We start from the raw sequence: 17,585 nt of genomic DNA on the forward strand, positions 1-17,585 counted from the left end.
TGAACAAGGACAGGATTTACACAATTTAGCTAGGATCCTGGGGAATGTTTTTGAACAGACATTCTTTCGGGATTCAGATCCATTGTTTTTAGAAAGTTTGTAGAAATCACAAACGGACAGGGTGGTAAAGAAGGCATTTGGCATACTTGCCTTCATTGGACAGACCACTGAGTACAGGAGTTGGAATGTCATATGGTTGTACAGGACATCAATGAGGCCACTTTCGAACTGCTGTATATAGTTCTGGTTACTCTGCGATAGGAAGGATGTTATTAAATTGGAGAGGGTATAGAAAAGCTTTACAAGATTGCTCTGAGAAAGGATCACTGGATTCTCTTTACAGATGCTACCATACCTGTTGAGCTTTTCGAGAAATTTCTGTTTTTGTTTACAAGCATGTTACTAGGAGTGGAGAGTTTGAGTTATAAGGAGAAGCTGGATAGAGTGGGGACTTCTTTCACTGGAGCCTAGGAGGTTGATGGGTGACCTTTATAGAGGTTATAAAATCATGAAGTTATAGATAAGGTGAATAGCAAAGATCTTTTCCCTAGGGTAGGGGAGTTCAAAATGGATAGCGTATTTTTAAGGTGAGAGTAGAAAGATATAAAAGATTTAAACTTTTACACACAGGGTGGTTTGAATATGGAGTGAACTGCCAGAGGAAGAGGCAGATGTAGGTACAGTCATAACATTTAAAGGACATTTGGACAAGTACATGGATCGCAAAGGTTTAGTGGCATATGGGCCAAATGCAGACAAGTGGGAGGAGATTAGTTTGGGGAAACCTAGTCAGCATGGATGAGTTGGACTGAAGGGTCTGCTTCCGTGCTGTATGACACTACCTCAATTTTGACCTTTGGCCACTTGCAATTAGAATGTTCACGTTTCAGAATTTAAAGACTGATTCCACTCTCTTAATTTGATTACTTTTCAACAGTTTTGAGCTGGAATTTTGGTTGAATAGAATGCTTTTAAGATGAAACTGCTTGTTTTCCATGGATTTTTATTAGCTTTACAGAAAGTTTCATGGCACACTAGGATAATTTTCATCACAAACCAGTTAGAATCCACTGATGCACATAGTGAAGATCCAAAGATATGTCCAAATGAAGTGAATTGCTACATATAAGGATAAAGAAAATAAAGATCAACCCAGCAAAGCAAAGAGAAAGAAGCACAAGCACAGAGCAAGATTAAGACAGATGTTACGATTTAAAGTTTTTGAACTCTGTTGAGTCCAGCAGACTGTCAAGTGCTGAACTGAAGATTTGGTGTTGCTCAGATCTGGCAGCCTCTTTGGAGAGAAAAGCCAAGTTAGCATTGTGAGTCCATTGAGTTCTGATGAGTCATACAGTTTTTATGTGGTGTTGTTGCTTAAATGTATTTTGGATGATAACATTGCAGAGCAACTAATACCTTCAGGTTCCAGTTACGAGTCATTTCAATTTTTTCATCTTACTTCCATTCAGACTTTTTTTGTCCATGAGCTGCTGTAGTGTTCCCATGACGTTCAGTATAAGCTGAAGAAACAGCACCTTAGCTTGAGACTTGAGGAAAGATTTGATACTTTGTCTTTTGGATCATAAGGTTCAGGATTGTAGTAGTGAATGGCATACAACAATCCAGAGTAAGTTGGATCAGTTGGCAGAGATCTGACTTTTATGGGTCAAGGGAGTTGTCCTCTTCCTCTTCGCAGGTCAATTTGGTAAATTTAGCGTACATTCTTTGGTCCAATCATTCATACAAATTATAAAGTGTTGAGGCCCCAGCACAGACTTCTGGAGATCAGAAGTGACTAAATTAAGCAGATAAGATCCTGAGGACACTTGACCAGGCAGTAGATGCAGAATCTTTAAATATTTTTAATGCAGAGGTAGATAATCCTCGATTACCAAGAAAATGAAAGATTAGTAGAATGTAGAGTTGAGGTTAAAATCACATCAGCCATGCTCTGGAGCAGGCGCAAAGAACTGAATGGCCTACTGTTGTTGTTTATTCATAGTTAGTTTATCTTGACTGTGCTGAAAAATCCCCAATTTTAATGGTTGACATGAATATCATCCTAAAAACACTCGTCAGCTGGAGAGATGAGCTGATTTTTTTTCTTCTATTGAAAGAAAGAACCCTGTGCAAAACTCGTATGTAGTCAATCTTAGCACTGAATTGATTGCAAAATTCTTGTGACAATATTTGTGAAAAATGTGATTGTACAATGTCAGGCTAAAATTAATAAGAACATTTCTAGTAAACTAAAATCACTGAAATACAAGCGGGGTGCATTGGACCTTGATGAATCAAGAGGTACACTAAGACCAGTCCAAGAAAAATGCTGAGAGCAATGGTAATTTTTATGCATGCCACCTTTGACCTTCTAAAGGCTTTCAATACTCAACTGGCAGAAATTAATGACCATTCTCTCGCTGCTCCATGATTTCATGTAAGTTGTGATCCTCACCATTGATCCACCACACAGTCAGAGAGTCCTACAGCATGGAGACAGGCTCTTTGGCTCAAACTGGTCCATGCTGACCAAAATGTCCATCCATGCTAACCCCATTTCCCTGCACTTGGCCCATATCCTTCCAATCCTTTCCTATCCATATATTTATCCAACTGCCTTTTAAATGTTGTTAATGTACCCTCCTCAACCACTTCTGGCAGCTCATTCCATATACGCATCATCCTCTCTGTAAGAACAAAAATTGCCCCTCAGGTTCCATTTTATTTGTTCCCCATTAACCTTAAACTGATGTCCTCTAGTCCTCAGTTCCCCAACCCTGGGAAAAAGAGTGCATTCATCCTATCCATGCCCCTCATGATCTTATACACCTTTATAAGGTCTCCCTCAGTCTCCTACGCTCTAAAGAAAAACATCCTAGCTTGTCCAATCTCTCCTTATAACTCAGAGCCTTAATTCCAGGCAACATCCTTGTAAATTTCTTCTGCACTCTTTTCAGTTTAATAACATCCTTCCTATAATAAGTTGACCAAAACTGAACACAACACTCCAAATGCGTCCTCACCAGCATCCTGTATAACTGCCAAACTTCTGCACTCAGTGCCCTGACTGATGAAGGCCAGTGTGCCAAAAGCCTCCTTCACTGCCCTGTCTACCTGTGACTCCACTTACACATGTTGTTACAATTGGCAGATTTTGATGAACACCGCTTTTAATGCTCCTCAACTTTAAATTGGGATAACAATAGTTTATAAATTCCCCAAGGGCCCTGCCAGATAGAGCCATCGTCAGTGCAATTCTAATTTTGGAGCAAATAAGACTATTCCTGAATAGATGGTGGAAATTTGGCGACAATGAATCTATAAATTGTAAAAGATATTCAGCACATTGCAGAATGTTTATTTGTCATTTTACTACAATTGTCAGATGTAACACTGAAGAAAACAATAAATGTCTTAACTAAAGGTGCTATGCTGGTTTGGGAGAAAGTGGGAGGTTTGCAGACTCAGTAGTTAATGTATTGAGCTGCGACAATTTATCAATCAATGAAGCAAACAATATTCAGCATGTTACATTACACCATCAGTGAAGCTTAATTATGTGACTGTCATGTTGAAACTTTGCATCCAAATTCTTGTTATTGTTCATTATGATAACTCATCATTTTTAAAAAAATTTTTTTTTAAAGCCCCTTTCTCACCAAACTGCTGTATGACTGGAAAAGTTGTAGCCTTTAAGAGGGACACTGAGGGATTTGAACATAAGTATGAGAATTTTAAAATAGAGTTGTCACCAGATTAAAAGTCACTTTGGTCAGAAAATGGTGTGACATAAATAGGATTTAGCACAAGCTAGGCAGAATGTTGACTTGACAAATCTGGAGGTGTCAAAGGCACGAATGAGGGTTTTTAACTTGCAGATGAGTGAGGCAGGGGCATTGATGGGCAGCATGTGGATGGAGAATAGATAGTCTTGTTGATGTACCTTCTACGAGCAATGAGTCACAGGTGCAAAATAAAAGTAGTTCAGAAGCTAGAAATGTAAAATAATAACTGAAAATGCTGTAAATACACAAAGTCAGGCAGCAACTCCGGACAGACATCAGAATGATTCTGATGAAAGGTAATATTTATTGAAATTGTTAATTCTATTGAAAAAGAAATACAACATAGAAACAGGTAATTTCACCAATGTCAATGTTGCTTTTCACTGAATCATTGATAATGAGTCCAAAACCAGTCTTTAACTCTTATTAGCTTTTATTATCATAGGAATTTCTTTAGTGCATTTTACATTGTAAGACAATAAGATTTTTGTTGTTATAATTATATTTTTAATGTTCTCAATTTTTTTATTTCACATCTCCTTTTGTTTCTCTTATTACGTTGTTTCCTAGTTTGGATATACTCATTTGGATATATCCATTATTGGATCTTAAGCATGAAAGTCAATAAGTTAAAAACTGAAAGAACTGTGAATGCTGTTTTGAAAAAAAAACAAAAAAATTGCTGGAAAAGCTCAGTAGTTCTGGCAGTATCTGTGGCGAGAAATTAGAGTTGATGTTTCAGTTTCAGTGACTTCAGATGTGAACTCTGATTTCTCGCCAAAGATGCCAGATCTGCTGACCTTTTCCAACAAGTTCTATTTTTATTTTTGAAAGCCAATAGGTTATTGTATTTGAGTCCCTTTTTACCCCCACGAGATTCACATGTTTAATTTGCTGGAAGGATTGTTGGTTGGCATTGTGGCTTGTTTTAGTTTTCATCAACTGGGAGTACACAGGTTGTAATCGTGTTCTCAGGACCTAAAACGTTAACTCTGATTTCTCTCCACAGATACTGCCAGACCTGCTGAGCTTTTCCATCAATTTCTGTTTTTGTTTATGATGCTTCTACTAATTTCACAGATAACCTGGTGATCTCCAGATTCAGAGTACAGTTTAGATGCAGCACTGAAATTTCCTCACTCATTTTGTTTACTAGATAAGCTTACTGGTGTTGGACTCCAGCCTGAATCCAGTTAAAATAGACTGATCTAAATATTTTTGAAACTGTACAATTTTAAATGAAACTGTTAAAAAAAATTTTCTTTTTTCTTTTATCCATCCCTCTGACAGCTAGTTGGTGGAGAATTTGACTTGGAAATTAACTTCATCATTCAGGATGAGGAGAGCATAGCATGTATGATAGAACTTCTTGAACACTGTGATGTCACCTGCCAGGCTGAGATTTGGAGTATGTTCACAGCCATTCTGCGTAAGAGTGTACGCAACCTTCAAGCAAGCACAGAGGTTGGCCTCATTGAACAAGTGCTATTAAAAATGAGCAAAGTGGATGACATGATAGCAGGTAATCATTACTTAAGTCACGCTGATAATATTAAATCTGCTAAAATGTAGGGCTCAATTTGATATCTCTAAGTGCTTGGGTTTGAATGGGTTGAAATTGGGCCCAGAGATTGAATCACTTGATTCATTTTGTGATGTCACATATACTGTTTTCCTTTTTATGTTTAATCAGGAGATATTGCAATGAAAAATAAATTGGCAGGACAAAAGTCAGTGATTTTTTGACGGAGATATTTTTGAGTTTTAAAGATTTGTGGTATAATCTCTGTCCTTTATCTGTGGTATAATCTTACTTTCCTCTACTTTTGCTTTTCACTCGCATCCATCTGCAGTTCACCTTTCTGAAAACCTCTTTTCTGCTTAATTTCTCTCTCCTTATTTTTTCACTCCATGAATTGGTTTTCACTCAATTAGTAATTTTTTTTGGTTTTTCATTGAATGCCTCGTTTGCCTTCTCTGTAAATTCTTCATTTCCCGGTGTGATTTTGGCAGGAAGAATAAAAAGACAATGTATTATGTAAATGGACAATGACTGCAGAATGCCAAGATTTATAGGAATTTATTTATTCTGGTCCATCAGTCCCAAAAAGTTAGTAGGCAGATACAGCATATAATCGAGAAGGCTAATGGAATACTATCCTTTTATTCCAAGAGAAATTGCACATCCAAGTAAGGATGCTACGTTTCAGTCATACAAAGCATTGTTGAGATTTCATCATGAATGTTGTATGCATTGTTAGAGAAGGAAGTAAATGTCTTGGATGTGGGATCAGAGCAGGTTTACCAGATTAGTACCTAGAATGAAAAGCAGGAGGTTGGAAGAGCACAGCAAGCCAGGCAGCATCAAGAGGTGGAGAAGTCGATGTTTCGGGTGTAACTCTTCTTCAGGACTGTGGGTGGGTGTAAGAGGAGCTGCAGGTAAAGTGGGTTTGAAAACGCAAGGTGGTGAAGTGGGGATAGGTGAAGACAGGCAGAGGGTACGACCTGGTTAGTTAATAGGAGGAATGAATCCGGAGGTGGCTGGAAGGGGGAGGGGCTGCGAAGGTAGTCGGGGGGAGGGAGGTTATTTAAAATTAGAGGCCTCAATGTTGAGCCCTCTGGGCTGTAGGCTGCCAAGGTGGAAGATCAGGTGGTGTTCTTCCAATTTGTGGTTTGGTTCATTGTGGCAATGGAGGAGGCCAAGGGTGGTCATGTTGGAAAGGGAGTGGGAAGGGGAATTAAAATGGGTGGTAACTGTGCAGTCAGGTCGGCCACTGCGGGTCCAGCTGAGATGCTCGGTGAAGCATTCGCCAAGCTTACGTTTGGTCTTCCCAATGTAGAAAAGATCACATCGGGAGAACCTGATGCAGTAAACTAGGTAGGAAGAGAGGTAGGTGAACCTCTCTCACCTGGAAGGACTGTTTGGGGCTCTGGATGGAGATGAGGGGGGATGATGTACTGGGCAGGTTTTGCATCTTTTGCAGGGAAGATACCTGGAGGTTCAGGGGACTTGGGGAGAGTGGCGCATACCAAGGACTGCCAAAGGGAACTGTCCTTATGGGAGGTGGGGAGGGGAAGATGTTTTGGTGGTTGGATCTAGTTGGTGTTGGTGGAAGTGTTTTAAGGATGTGTTTGATGTGGTGCCTGGTGGGGTAGGAGGTGAGGAACAATGGGGACTCTGTCTTTATTGCATGGGGAGGGGCGTTTAGAGCAGTGGAATGGGGAATGGAGATGGTGCAGTGGAGGGCTGTCTAGATGACAGAGGAGGGAAACGCATATTGTTCAAAATAGGTGGACATCTGGGATGCTTAGGAATGGAATGTCTCCTTGTCCGAGCAGATGCCGCGGAGGAATTGGGAAAATGAGATGGAGTTCTTGCAGGACACTGGGCAGGAGGTGGTATAGTCCAGTTAGTTGAGAGAGTCTATGGGTTTATCGTAAACATCCTTCTGGAGACTGTTGCTGGAGATGGAAATGGATAGCACAGCAGGTCAGGCAGCATCCAAGGAGCAGGAGAATCAACGTTTTGGGCATGAGCCCTTCTTCAGGAGGGCTTGAGCCCTTCCTGAAGAAGGGCTCATGCCCGAAATGTCGATTCTCCTGCTCCTTGGATGCTGCCTGACCTGCGCTTTTCCGGCAACACATTTTCAGCTCTGATCTCCAGCATCTGCAGTCCTCACTTTCTTAATGGAAATGGATAGGTCAGGAAAGGGATTGGGGGGTGGGGGGAGGTGTCCAAGATGGACCAAGTGAATTTGAGGACAGGGTAGAAGTAGTGGATGAAGTCTATGAACTGCTCTAGTTCACCTGGGTGCATGACACTGCACTGATGCAGTCACCGATGTAACAGCCCAAGAGTTGTGAAACAGTGCCTGTGTAGGTACTGAAGAGGGACTGTTTGACATAGCTGACAAAGATTTTCCTTCTCCTTGGATGCTACCTGACCTGCTGTGCTTTTCCAGCACCACTCTGATCTAAAAAGTAATAGCTGACAATGACGCAGCGGCCTCTTTACAGGGGCCCATCCATGTGCCCATGGCCCACTCCACATTTGGAAGAAATGGGAGGAGTTAAAGGAAAAGTTAAGGGTGAGGGTCAGTTTGGTGAGTTGGAGGGCATTGGTGGAGAGGGACTGGATAGATCTAATGGAGAGGAAGAAGCTGAGGGTGTGGAGGCCATTCTTGTAGGGTATGGACGTTTGTAATGACTGAACATCTGTAGTGAAGATAAAGTACTGGGGGCCGGGGAACTGGAAGTTACTGAAGAGATGGCACACGTGGTTGATGTTGTAGGTGGGAAGTGCCTGAATGAAGAGGGAGAGGATGGAGTCGAGGTAGGATGAATTGAGTTCAGTGGGGCAGGACCATACCGAGACGATGGGCCTGCCGGGGTAGTTACGCTTGTGGATCTTGGGGAACAGGTAGAACCAGGCAGTGCGGGGCTGACGGACTGGGATTGGAGGCTGTGGAGTGGAGATCACTGGAGGTAATGAGGACACTGACAGTGCGAGTGATTTTGGCATGATGGGTCTAGGTGGGGTTGTGGGCAATGGAGTGTAAGGACGTGGTGTCGGAGAGTTGGCGGTCGACCTCTGTGACAATAAGGCCAGCTTTCAAGACTATCACTGCCCCACCTTTGTTAGCAGGTTTGATGGTGAACTGGGGGTTGGTGTAGAGAAAGTGGAATGCTGCACGTTTGGAGGGGGTGAGGTTGGTGTGGGAGAGGCAGGTGGAAAAATATGAGGCGGCCAATGTCACTTTGGCAGTCAGCAATGAAGAGGTTTAGGGTGGGTACAAGGCTGGCGGGGGCTGACCAAGTGGAGGAGGAAGAAGGTTGGAGTCAGGAGAAGAGGTCCTCAGGGAGGTTGAGAGTTTTTGTCAAAGAAGGCAGCAAGGAGTCTGAAACCGCAAAGAAGAGCTCCACACTATGGTGGGTGTGGAATTCGTTGAGGTGGGGGAAGACGGGCACGACCAGGAGCCCTTGAAGATGGTCCATTTGGCCTCAGATTTTGAGGTCGGAGGGATAATGAATGTGGTAAATTTCGGGGGTGGAGGGAAGAGCCCGTGTGCTGGCTGGCTGCAGGTAGGCAGTAGGACCAAGGGGTGAACCTGGGAAATGTAGTCTGAGTCTTGGTGGCAGACTGGGTGGAGCCAGAAGTGGAGGCAGGAGCTGGATGATAGTCAAGGCTGGTCCGAGTGTTTTTGTCAGCAGAATCATTGCTGACTGCCGACATGACATCAGCCGCCTCACCCCCTCCGAACTTGCAGCGCTCCGCTCTGTATGAAACCCCAGTTCACCATCAAACCCACTGACAAAGGCGGGGCCGTCTGGAGATCTGACCTCTATTGCAGAGGCCCAAAGCCAACTCTGATTCCACGTCCTACCTCACCCTTGCCCACCACCCTACCGAAACCCATTATGCCATTATCAGTCGCACACTCCGTGCCCTCATTTCCTCCAGTGTTCCCCCCACCCCCACTGCCTCCAAACTCAGCCCCAGCCCCACACTGCCTGCTTCTATCTGCTCCCCAAGATTCAGAAGCCCAACTGCCCCAATCAATCCATTGTCTCCAAATGCTCCTGCCCCACCGAGCTCATCTCGTCCTACCTCCACTCCATCCTCATCGTCTCCGAATGCTCCTGCCCCACCGAGCTCATCTCGTCCTACCTCCACTCCATCCTCTTCCCCTTGACTTAGGCACTTCACACTCCATTCACATTCCACTGCTCGAAACCCCCCATCCCCACAAACGTAATAAAGACAGATTCCCCTTGTTGTCACCTACCATCCCACCAGTCTCCGCACCCAATACGTGATCCTTGAACACTTCTGTGCACTCCAAGTGGACTCCTCCACCAAGAATTTCTTCCTCTCCCCACCCTGCTCTGCCTTCCACAAGGACTGTTTCCTTCAACTGTCCCTGGTTTGTGCCACTCTCCCCATCAACTCCCCGAACCCTCAGGCACCTTGCCCTGCAACCAGAAAAGATGCAAAATCTGCTGTTATACCACCCTTCTCACTTCTATCCATGGCTCCAAACAGTCCTTCTAGGTGAGACAGAGGTTCATCTGCCTCTCTTCCTTCCTAACTTACAGCATCAGGTTCTCCCGATGTGGTCTTCTCTGATCGGGGAGACCAAATGTAGATTAGGGGATCGGGTCACTGAGCATCTCGGCTGGACCGGCAGTGGCTGACCTGACCTCCCAGTCACTGCCCATTTTAATTCCCCTTCCCACTCCCTTTCCGACATGACCATCCTTTGCCTTCTCTGTTGCCACAACGAACCAAACCGCACATTGGAAAAACACCTCATCCTTCTGCCTGGCAGGATACTGGATGGGAGGTCATGTAGTCCAGATAGTAGTGAGAGACCAAGGGTTTGTCATAAACATCCATCTGGAGACCGTCAACATTGAGCTCTCCAGATAATTTCATATAATCTGCCTTCCCTTCCTCCAACTCCCTTCCTAGCCCGTCTCCCTCCCTTCAATTTCTCCCAGCCACCTACTGGATTCATTCCTCCCATCGCCTTCACCTATTCCCACTTCTTCACCCTGCTGCCACCAACCCCTTTATTTGCAGCTTCCCTTACACCCACCCCTAGCCCTGAAGGGTTACACCTGAAATGTTGACTTCTCCACCTCCCGATGCTGCCTGGCTTGCTGTGTTCTTCCAGTCCACTTGGATTCCAACTTCTGCAGTTTTTTTTTGTCTTGAATACCTAGAATGAGCAGGTTTTCTTATGAGGGTAGGTTAGGCTTGTTTCCACTGGGGTTTCCAAGATTGAGGGGTGAGCTAATTGAGCTATATAAGATCCTGAATGGTCATGACTAAGTGAATGACTGTGTGGTACTGTCTTTATGTTGGGGCGCACTTTTCGGACAGTGATCAGAAATCTTTGAGAGTTGTGAGAATTTGGTACACACTGCCTCCGAAGGTGGTGGAGGTGGAGCCATTAAATATTTTTAAGATGAAATTGGGTAGTTTCTTGTTAGATATGAGATATTGGGGTTGATAATGTGGAATTTAAAAGACAAACACATCAGCCATGACATTGAATAGTGGAGAAGGTTTGAATCAAATGGTTTACTACTTCACCTGTTTTGTATGTTCACGTTTACCTGCTGCTTTGAATCTTGGGTATAAAATTACTGACTTTATTTTACAAAGATATGCTGGGAGGCACACTTGGTTGAAGTCCACCAAGATCTCCAAAAAGCAGTTAGCCTGATGATTTATAGTTTTCATTCTTCTGTATGATTATAATATTTTTACACTTCACTTGTTAGCATTTAAAACACATCCTTTTTTCAGTACTATGCATACTCTGAAGATGCTATGTTAGCTGTGTGATGTGTTATTATGCCTCTATGCATCCAACATCCTCCTCCTACAGCCCCTGCAACCCCATCTGCTCCCTTATCAGTTTCATCCTTGTGAATGTTGCTATGCTTTACAACTTGCATTCTTAGCTAGATTTTCAGAGAATTAGTTATATACCATCTTAATGGCAACGGTATAGGCTATTTATCCCATCATCTTTTGAAAAGATACCTTAGTTATTCATATGCATTTAAATATCAATCGTAATCAATTGTCTCACTTTAGCTCTCATTCATATCTCCTCCCTCTTTTACATTTGTCTTTTTCCACTATTTCTTCATGTTTCCTAAATTGCAGTTGCCACACGAGAGCACAATGTGATATATACAAGAATGAAGGATAGAAAAAGCCTCTTTCATATTATTTTGTTGAAACATATACAATCCAAGTCTTATGCATCTCACTTGCCATCCTATTCATTAGGCATCTATGCTGGAGAGGCTAGGAAACCAAGAAATATGTGCTCAGAACTAACTTAAAGCTGAAAGAAAGCTCTGCCACTGTAGATCACAGAAGAGTTTCCCAATCAACCATGTTCCAGAACTACATTCCTTAATATCTCACCTTCTACATATATCAGATTGACCTCAGTCAGAAGTTTATCTAACATCCTTCTGAACGTTTTCAGCAAATTTGCACTCAAGCCGTGAGCTAGCAACCTATTACATAGGTCACAATTCGAAAAATAAATATATTATGTAGCTTATGCAATGTTTATGTAACTTAAAATTGTGCACCTTTGTCCAATATCACTTAAACAGCTCGTTTGATCTATTTCTACAGACCAAATCTATTACTTTTATTATTTAAAGAGCACAATCATGTCTCTTGAAAGTCTATACGTAAATATTTTATTCGGAATAAATGGAAATAGACATAAAGTTAGTAGACAGAAATGGAAAACTGAGGAAACGAAAGGTGGCAAAACAGAACAGAGGATTTTGGCACTGCTTCGTGGTATTTATTTAATGCAAGATGTCTGGTGATTAAGGCAAATGGGCAGATGACATGGCAAAGATATGTAACAGCTATATATTGAAGCATGACTTCAAGGAGGGCTTCAAATAACTCAATGGTACCTCATTTGTGACTGTAGGGATTTCAGACGAGAGGGAAATGTATCATCCTAAGTTTATATTGGCCTGAGCCATAAGAGTAACAGTAAATGTTGACCTTACTTTTGTGTAGGGTTATGTGATTTTCTTTGTAGTGTTTTTGTACCTAACCCCAAATTGCAGGAAGAGAGGCCATTCTGCCATCGAAACTACACCAATTCTCTGCAGCACATTCATCCCAACCTACCCTATCCCTGTAATTCCACACTTATTATGGCTAATTCACCTAGACTGCACATCTCTGGACACTACGGGGAAATTAGCATGGCCAGTCCACCTAATCTGCATGCCTTTTGGACATTGGGAGGAAACCAGAGCACCCAGTGAAAATCCACGTGGACACAGATTGTGCTTACAGATGAAACAAAACCCAGGAGAATTGTAAACTGTGAGAATGACAGTGCAGAATTTCAAAAATATATTGACAAGTTGCTGGAGTGGGCAAATAGATGGTTTGATGAAGTTCAAAGTAGGAAAGTATGATGTGATATAGAAAGAATGTCAAAAGACGTTGTAAAACAGGGTACTATTTTAAAGGGTACTTCAGGAGCACAGACTTTGATATACAGTTGTCATTAAAAATTACAGGGCAAGTAGAGAGTGCTACCTTAATAGTGGCGTGGAATATGGAGGAGGGATGTCATGCTTAACATTATGGGACACTGATTAAATCTTAGCTAAAATATTGTGTACAGTTCTGGGCGCTGCAATTTATGAAGGACATAAATGCATTAGAGAGTGCAGAAGAGTTAACAAGGATGTTTCTAGGGATGAGAAGGTTCAATTATGAGGATAGATTGGGACTGTTTTCCTTGGCAAGGCAAAAGCTGAGTGAAGATTTGTTACAAAGGGTCTGGATAGAGTAGCTGGTGAGAAACTGTTCCCACTTGAAAAAAAAATGAATGTTTGAGAACATGGGGCATAGTTTTGCTGAAGGAGCAAGTGTGACGTGAGAAAATCTCTTTTGCACAGTCCTTTGCACTTGGAATGAGCTGCCTGAAAGTTTGGTGGAGGCAGTCAAATTGAAGCATTCAAGATGGTGATTGAAATTTAAATAATCATCAGTGTTGACAGGGTTGAGGAAAAGGTGGTAGCTTCGTACTCAGTCGAAATGCTCAGAGAATCGGCATAGCCGAATGGACAATGGCGTACTTCTGTAAAAAGCCTGCGACTTCAATGCTGCAGTTGAATATGGGAGATCAACCTATAGAGTGTGGAATTGCCAAGTGGAGAGGTAACAAAGGCATGTGAAATGAGAGTTTTAACAGCAAATGAGTTAACACAGAAATGGAATCAGCCGATGAGGAGGAATAGTTTACCTTTGTTATAGTCACGGAGTATGTTATTTGTAACACTGACAACTGTTGGTCCTGTGTTAAAGGACAGTGACATGGAATTTCAACTGCCCTAATATTAAGTGGGATGATAAAAAGTTAAAAATGCACTGACAGTGTGTAGAATTTTAAAAATGTGTTGAGAAAACTTATAGCCAGTGCATAGCAAACTAAACAATAAGAATAGGTTGTGCTTAACTTGTTCCAAAAAAAGGGATATGTGGTGGATGCTTTGATTTTGATATTCCAGAATTCCTTAGATTCAGGGACATTTCCTGAGGAAAGAAGGGATAGCGTTAATGAGGAACTATAGGCTATCAGAAGAAACCCTTGCAGACATGGGGAGAACATGCAAACTCCACACACACAGTTACTCATGGTTGGAATCAAATCTGGGTTCCTGGCAGTGCTAACCTCAAATGTTTAATAAATCTTTTAAGTATTTTAGGGACATGACTAGTACAATAGAGAAAGGAAAACCAGTAAATATAGTATATTGGAATTTCAAAAAAAATGGTAAGGTGATTTGCTTGAGGTTATTATACAAAATTAGAATTTGCGGGATTGCAATAATATACTACATGGATTGAGGATTAATTAATGGACAGGCAGATTAATTTAGCATATTGTGATAGCTAATGATCTTTAAACTAGTTAGTTTGGTAATATAGTACTTTGAATATTTAGGATAATTAAGGCAATTTATTGGTAATGTGATACAATTTTGTAATACACAACAGTACGCAGTATATGCCATAACATTATTATTATTATTATGGAAGTATATTTATTTGACTCATAGTGACATCAGACATTTGCTTGTATTTTAAAATGAATGGAATCTGTTTTTACTTCAATCTGTTTTTACTTCAATTACCATGTAACATGTTATCGTTTTGCCTCTTAATTCCTGTCTATTTGTCCATTTTTAAGAAGTTGTCCATTGCATAATTTACAAGGATGGATATAAGCAAAGTTCTATTAGTTGCCTGAAGTTGTTCTTTGTGGAGTTGGGATGCATTTCCTTAACGATGGTATTTTTTTCTTCAATCTCTTTATTGCATGATGTGCTTGCTTCATGCAAATTTGAGTTTTCTAACTGTGCAGCACCAAGGATATGCATTCTTATATTAAATTAATATGTCTAACATTACTTTAATTTTTGTGGTTAAGCCACTCTCTGGGTGGATAAAACCCTTCCATATTCAATGTGGCTTTGTGTTGGAGCCACTTAATGATGACCCAAGAGACAATGGAGTGATTTGTTGTGGCTTACATGGAAAGGTTAGAATGATTGATAACTGGCATTTGGTTCAAACCAGTAACTACAAAAGTGTAAAGTGAAGCTTCTCACTTTTTAAATAAGTTTCGTCATTCTTGTGTTTTGTCAAAATGTAACCCAAATTAAAATAAAATTTAAGCCTCACAATATATTATCAAGAATAATGAAATTTATTTTTCTTAATGCCATTGTTTCATTAAAAATGTTAAGTTTAGGATACATAACTGTGTGAAAGAATGGCATGTCAGGCAATGTGAAGTTTGGCTGGCAGGACTTTATCCCATGGCCCAGTTATATCTGCGGTTGGTATTGATCACAGTAAACAGAAATGGAATTGTTTTTGGCTGTGGTCTCCTTTCCTCGAGTGCAATAACTTACCAATGCTAACTGCCCCATGTGAAGATTGGCACAGTGGCAAAAACTCTTCCAATTTCATTTCAACTGTAGAAGAGCTGCAGGTGCTACAAAGTGAATTATCTTTAGCACTTGTCAACGAAACAATCAAAATCCTAAACTAAATAGTTCTGACTAATTGGTAGATCTGTGTGTGTGTATCACACATTGTGCAAAGTATGCCTACACAATAAAATATGTTAACTGCGTATAGTATGATGCAGAACCAGCAGTGGGATTTAATGTTAACTGCTTGAATCGTTCAAAGCCAGGTTTTGTAGTTGGCCTCTGTGTCTGCAATCTGTGGATTTATTTGTGATTTTAGTATTTTTAATGCAAAAATATCAAAAGTTCCCTCCAGGTGGTCTTTCAAAATAAACAGTATCTTCCTTTCAATTTTCTTTATTACTTTCCAGTCCAAAGGTTTCAAGTAATTATCTTTTATGATGTGAACCTGTGTGAATTTGTTTGAGTCATAAAACAGCTTAACTTTTATCTCAGATCAACATTTAAATGAAATTGATTGGTAAAATTTACTTTTTTTCTTGATTTAATATGAATTGCAGAAGAATACCAGAATATCAATTACTAAAAACATTTGCAATGAATCTGGAATAAATGAGATATTTACCTGTTAAAAAGGTAAATATCAGTAATTGATAGAAACTTGACAAGTTTTCTTTAATAAGGACAGGACACAGAATTGTAATTCGAATCATTGTTGTTTTAATTTCTCAAGTTGCTTTCTGGTTTGTGTTTTTCACATGCTAGAATATAAATGTATCAATGTAAAACTTGATTAATGGTGGAAAATTTCTTTACAGATTTGTTAGTTGATATGTTGGGTGTTTTAGCAAGCTACAGCATCACTGTCAAGGAACTCAAGCTGCTTTTCAGCATGTTGCGTGGAGAAAATGGATTTTGGGTAAGCTCCAGATTCAATGTTAATGCAGTGAGACCAAGTTTTTGTTTTGCAGTAGCATGTAACAATAATCCAACAAAAAGCGCAAGGAACTCAAGAATTTGTGTTACTTCTATTGATATCATATGATTAGTTACCAATCTGGGTAAACTACAAGTTTACTAATATTGGAAACCAGCCCCCCCCCCCCCCCCCCCCCCCCCCCAACCCCACTCTAATTTTACATCATTCTCTTACTTATCTTCGGTCTTCCATTGTGGCCTGTTTAAACAAATCTTGTTCGAGAGACCCAGCTGCAGCTCTCCAGATTGCATTCCTATTACATTATTGACCATGCAACTTCAATTTGTGATTGCCCATGTTAGATGCCTTGTATGTCATCTCTTTCCCTTCCAAATTTGCTGTCATCACCCTTCAGGAAAATAACATTGCAAAATAGCACCTTTTTTCAACATTCCCTTTTTCCAGAGTCCTTGATTGAGTTATTGTCTTCCACATCCGAAAAGGTAAAAAGGAAGACTTGGATTTATATAGCATATCTCATGACCACTATATAGCCAGTTAATTACTTCCTGAATATAGCCAGTCACAAATTGGCAGTCAATTTGTGCAGAACACAAGTAATGTAATAATGGTAAAATAACAACCTATTTGTATGATTACTGCAAGATAAATATTGGGCAGAGACTTCTGGGATTAATCCACTGCACCTCTTTGCAATTGTGTTACAGTGTATGTTGCTTCCACTAGGCAGATTAGGATGGATGTCTGTGTGGGGACTGGGGGAGAGAGAGAGAGACCGATTAATGTCTCACTTGAAAGAAGCTATCATCAGTAGTACTGAACTGAAGTCTCATTCCTGATGAAGGGCTTATGCGCAAAACGTTGACTCTTCTGCCCTTTGGATGCTGCCTGACCCGCTGTACTTTTCCAGCGCCACTTTTTTGACTCTGTCCAGCATCTGCAGTCCCCACTTTTTTTTCCCTGTCAGACTGGATTGTTACACCTGGAGTGAGTCTTGAATTGATGATCTTCTGCTACAAACCGACCGACTCCCACAGCTACCTGGACTACACCTCCTCCCATCCTGCCCCCTGTAAAAACGCCATCCCATTCTCCCAATTCCTTCGACTCCTCCGCATCTGCTCCCAGGAGGACCAGTACCAAAAACGCACATCCCAGATGGCCTCCTTCTTCAAGGACCGCAATGTCCCCCCCGACATGGGCGACGATGCCCTCCACCGCATCTCTTCCACTTCCCGATCCTCCGCCCTTGAACCCCGCCCCTCCAACCGCCACCAGGACAGAACCCCACTGGCCCCCACCTACCACCCCACCAATCTCCATGTACAGCCCATCATCCGCCGTCA

General features: G+C 41.3%; 1 protein-coding gene across 1 annotated transcript in view; it reads left to right on the forward strand.

Annotated features, from left to right (window-relative positions):
* Nucleotides 1-17,585, forward strand: part of nbeaa (neurobeachin a) — an 849,844-nt gene that overhangs the window by 81,821 nt on the left and 750,438 nt on the right. Inside the window, exons 2-3 of the mRNA XM_043692709.1 lie at nt 5,076-5,307; nt 16,118-16,218. Of these exons, the coding sequence (XP_043548644.1) occupies nt 5,076-5,307; nt 16,118-16,218 (333 nt within the window). The remainder of the gene's footprint in view (nt 1-5,075; nt 5,308-16,117; nt 16,219-17,585) is intronic.

Source organism: Chiloscyllium plagiosum, chromosome 6 (assembly GCF_004010195.1).
Source record: "Chiloscyllium plagiosum isolate BGI_BamShark_2017 chromosome 6, ASM401019v2, whole genome shotgun sequence".
Classification (NCBI taxonomy): Eukaryota; Metazoa; Chordata; class Chondrichthyes; order Orectolobiformes; family Hemiscylliidae; genus Chiloscyllium; species Chiloscyllium plagiosum.